General features: G+C 38.3%; 1 protein-coding gene across 1 annotated transcript; it reads right to left on the reverse strand.

Moving 5' to 3' along the window:
* Positions 1–241: 241 nt before the first annotated feature.
* On the reverse strand, positions 242–994 carry LOC125075533. The gene has a single exon (XM_047687246.1). It carries the CDS (start codon positions 992–994, stop codon positions 242–244), a length of 753 nt encoding a protein of 250 aa, XP_047543202.1.
* Between the last annotated feature and the right edge of the window lie 4,172 nt (positions 995–5,166).

Genomic DNA, 5,166 nt, shown 5'->3' on the forward strand with positions numbered 1-5,166 from the left:
AGTCAGCGTCAATTAGTGTGACAGTAAACCTAACACTAAGTGCGGTATTTTTATAAAAAATATATTTCGAAGTTTAAACATAAATACTATTATTTAACTATCTAAATGAAGAATTGAAATATTGAATTGAACTGAACTGAACTAATTAATTAACTATTGTGAAATAGTGTAAAACTAATACACCTTAAAAGCAAACAATGATGAAAGATCTATGTAATAAAACTATGTATTGTGAAGAGCCTTATGTCTTGACGACCCTTTTGGGTCTCGTAGTATACGAAGGCACCTTACTGCCTTTTGGGATAGTTGCTGAGCTCGCCGGTACCGTGGATGGTTCAGAAGTATCTTCCACTGGACGCTGTATAGCATTTACTTCCGACACCGACACCACACGATGACGGGATCCCTCGGCATCTAACACAATTATGCAGCCGTCTTTTGTCCAGCACTGCCTAATTCCAAAAAGTCTTCGTGCCAGTACAAATGCTTCATGCCGGGTCTTAGTGAGGAACTCAGATAATGTTATTCCTGTACCTTTCAAACTCGTCTTAGAAGACCAGAGCTTATCCCGCAGTGACGCATCTTTAAACCTGACAAGAATTGCACGTGGTTTGTTTCCAGCAGAGGATCCGAGACGATGGCAGCGGGTGTAGTCAGAAGGAGAAAACTGTGAAAATTTGAAATGCTCAGACAGTATTTTTGTTACAAGCGAAGAAGTATTTTCCTTTTTTTCTTCGGGCACACCGTGAATTAAAATTATTTTCCTCCGGGATCTCATCTCAAATTCATCTTGCTGCATTGTAAGTAACTCAACCTGTACCTGGAGACTCTCGAGGGCAGACAAGACGAATGTTTGGAATGTCAGGAACTGTGCATTTATATTTGACGTTGGACTTGTAGCGGGTGAAACTGCTTTCAGATCTTTTTGAAATTCTGCCATGCGTGTGTTAAAAGTCTCAGTTAATTCCAGTAACGACTTTTTAAGTGAATCCATATTGTTCTTCTACATTATTATATTTGTATTAGGTTATGTTGTGATGTGGCACTTGTGTTGTATATATTATTGTAGAATGTTTGTAAACGAATTATATATTATATAGCTGGGAGGTTAGTGATTTTAAATGTACATACTATTTTTGTTTTTAATGCTTAATAAATGATTTGTAAATTATTTTAATTGAAGCAAATTTCTTGTGACTTGTCACATGCACCTACCCACGAGTAGTCCGAGATTTTTGACCGTGGAACTATATGGTAGAGTACAATTATCTAATATAATCGTAGGAATGTTTGTCCAGTCAACTCTTGAAATCATAGCGGTACTGCCAATAATAATGGCCTGTGATTTTGATGGATTGATCTTTAAACCATAACACTTGCTCCAATCACTGATTGTAGCCAGGTCATCATTAATGGCAGTGATAGCGCTGGGCAAGTTATCCAAGGTTGACTGGGTATAAAGCTGGAGATCATCTGCATACATGTGGTAGAGAGAAAAAATCTTTTGAGTAATAGAATTAATGAAAATTGTAAAGAGAATAGGAGACAACACGCCACCCTGAGGCACTCCAGCACCAAGACGAAAATGTTTCCTCTACCTGAACACGTTGCCTTCTGCCTCTAAGATAACTCTGAAACCAGCCAATCACCGATGGAGATATGTTAAGAGAACGCATCAAACTCAATAAGATGTCAAAGTTGACAATACCGAAAGCATTGCTAAAATCTAACAATGTCAGCACTATAAGTTCTTTATTCTCCATACCCAATCTAGTGTCGTCGGTAATTTTCACGAGCGCTGTGACCGTGCTATGACCGGAGCGGAAGCCAGATTGGAGTGGATAAAGAAGGCTATGCCTATTTAGGAATGTTAATAATTGCTGGAGCACTAGTTTTTCTAAAACTTTGGAAAGGACGACAATCAGAGTAATTTATAGAATTAGCCTTTTTGGGGAGTGGAATAATACGGGCTACTTTCCAGGCATCGGGGAACTTTGAGGAAGTGATGGATTCATTAAGAATATGAGTAATAACAGGAGCAATAGTTTCAAGGATAGGTATGATCATATTACGGCCAGCGCCGTCGTCGCCCACGGCATTAGAAGAGATGGACACTATGCTCTTCTTAACATCACATTCGGTGAAAGGAATGAAATTAAACGGTGGATAGTCAAAGGTTGGCACTGTACTTCGGACGAGACAGTGGTCCGACGAGCCCAGAGGGGGATCGACGATAACCTGGTAGCCATCTGGATGGGAAGTCAGCAGAAGGTCCAACAGGGAAGGTGTATGATCCTCCACGTCTGGTATCCGCGTTGGCGAGGGGACCAGTTGTGTCAAATCATATGCTAAAGCGAAGTCGAGAACAGATCTACTCGCATGATCAGTAGTGCGCGATCCAAGCCATTCGGCATGGTGGGCCTTAAAATCGCCAAGAATTACGATCTCTGCGGATGGGATCTGCTGCAGCATGGAATCTGTAGCCATTTGGACGTGCTTAACCAATCGGTCGATTTCGGCATTACCGCTATGGGACCTATAAAGGCACGCCTAGATTCGCGGATGGTCGTCGCAGTCTACACGCAGCCAAATAATCGATAGGTCCTGCCCTTCAAGGCTGCCGAGGCGTCGAGAGCAGATATCATCTCTGACGAAAACGCGGTGTGCGTTTACCAGCTCGTGGTACAAAGGAATGTTCCAATTTGTACCCGGGGTAAGAGAGAGCAAGGCCGGCTTCGCCGTCTCAAGGTGAAAGTGAACGGCGTTCAAGTTGGAGTTGAGTCCCCTTATGTTGCAAAAGTCCACGGTTAGGGTGGTAGGGGTTGCCTTATGATGTCTGCTCCGCTTGCCCCGAACAGTAGCGAGCGCAAAATTGCCCCCCCCCCCCAGAATTCGGAGGGCAGCCTGGGCATCCATGCTCAGGTTGTGTACGTCCTGAGCATGGATGCCCAGGATTACGTCAGGATCATCTCTGACATATACACAAATATTTCTAGTGGTGGATGATGTTGATCAGCTGGTACTAGAGGAGTAAAGTCCTGCAAACCTTTAATATTATTGTTATCACTTAAAACTAGTATTCTTTCATTGCTGTTGAAAACATTGTTGTGTTGAGTAAAATTGTTGAGACATACAAAATTCACAAGTTCCATCGCTACATTAACATTATTTTTATTAAAGTAAGTAATGTCCGGTTCGTTAGGAGACCATTTTATGCAGCTTAGATTGAAATCACCGACGACAACCACATTCTTAATGGTTTCAGAGATCTTATTGTAATTTTCTATGAAATGTATAAGAATTTCATTTTTAACAGGTGGAGGGAGGTAAATCGCACATATATTATTTCCGTAGCAATTACTGTTCGCTGGTTGAACTCTTATCCATAGTTCCTCACATTTACCTTCATATGTTTTCAATCTGTACGAGTTAAACTTTTTCAAAACTGCAACTAATACACCACCTCCTCGTTTATTTTTATGAAAGCCTGAGTTTTCCCTATCTTTTCTGTAGACAACATAACGAGCATCAAACAATTCGGAGTCTTTGATTTGGTTGTTTAGCCAAGTCTCTGTAAGTATAATAACATCATGGCTACAACTCAAAAGGTTACACAGTAACTCATGCGTTAGTACGAAGTCCTCTCACGTTCTGGTAATAAATAGATAACGAAAAGAATTTTATGAGTTATATCTTGCTGAACATGCATCGAACATTTCCTATTTTATTCTAACTTATCCAAGGTTGATTGGTTTTTTATCCATATGCATTCCGTAGTTTCCGATTTTCGCACGAATATTTTTCCTTGTCTAATCCAAACAAATCGGTAGCGTTTTTCCTTAGTTTTTAATCTGGTCGCAGCGTGTAATGCTTTATTTGCTGGTGATAGGTGTTCCATAATATATATTGGTTTCTTGTCTCCTGCCATTCCGATGTGACTAGTGTTAATTTTATCTTGTTGGGTTGATTTGTTATACTTAATTACGTGAGCTAACATTGTGTCTCTCAGTCTTGGTGTTGAGAATTTTATTACTATGGAACGTGGTATTTTGTCGTTGTTATTGATTTTTGATACGCGAGTGCATTGAACTATGTCGTTGTCCACTATGTTACACGATACTGTTTTGGCTATTTGCATAATAGTTGTTATTAAATTTTCATTTTTATGTTCTGGTACATTTTGAATTTCAATATTATTACATCTGTTTTGCTGGTCCATATTTTCTAGTCTATTTTGCAAATTTTGTATAATTGATTGTTGATTCTTGTTTTCTTTTTCAAGGGTTTCCAACTTATTTTGATATATTGTTATACTCTTTTTTGTAGATTCATAGCTTTTATTCAAAAAATTCATCGACTGTTCCATACCATTTATTTCTTCTCTAACTGATTTCAATTATTCTTGAATCAAATCTCTTAGCATGCTTCGAATATCTATTAATAAACCTGCCCTCATGCTCTGTATTTAATTATGTCTCTAATGTCTTGTTTGGTTATTTGCATGTCTTTAGGAGATGAAGAATTAGATCTACAGTCGGTAGTTTTAAGTTTATTTTGTTCAAATATCTTTGTTACATTCCTAACCGTTGGTGTAATTGTATTATTTATACGGCGTCGGCTAATTACCTTACACTCGTGGCAAGCCCAGGTCCCATTACTATCAATATCATCGATACTGGTGATGCATACTTTATGGTAGGTTTTTGTACATGACACACAATTAAGATAGTCTTCCTCTTTTACCGATAGTTTGCATTTGGTGCATGTTAATTCCGTTTTTTTGTTAACATAATTTTTTTTGGCGGCATATTTAGCTATGAATTAATACAACCGCACATGCACAATATAAAATTTCCTCGTCTTCTTCCCTGATTTATTTTCAGGAAAATAAAAAAATAAAAAAAAAGAACATAAATATAATATGAATACAGCTGAGGATGGATCCCGATTTCATCGATTGTCACTTTGCGTTTGTTACCGCTACACCAGTTCTTCATATATTTATCAAGTCCAAAATGTTTATTCGTTGGGTACGACAAATTATTGCGCAAAAAACAATCGAAGGTAGATAACAATCTCAATTTACTATTTTTATAAAGTTTTATCGACACAATTTTTTTGTTACTTATTTCGATATCTTTGTGACTTTTGCGTACAAAGATATTT

Source organism: Vanessa atalanta, chromosome W (genome assembly GCF_905147765.1).
Source record: "Vanessa atalanta chromosome W, ilVanAtal1.2, whole genome shotgun sequence".
Taxonomy (NCBI): Eukaryota; Metazoa; Arthropoda; class Insecta; order Lepidoptera; family Nymphalidae; genus Vanessa; species Vanessa atalanta.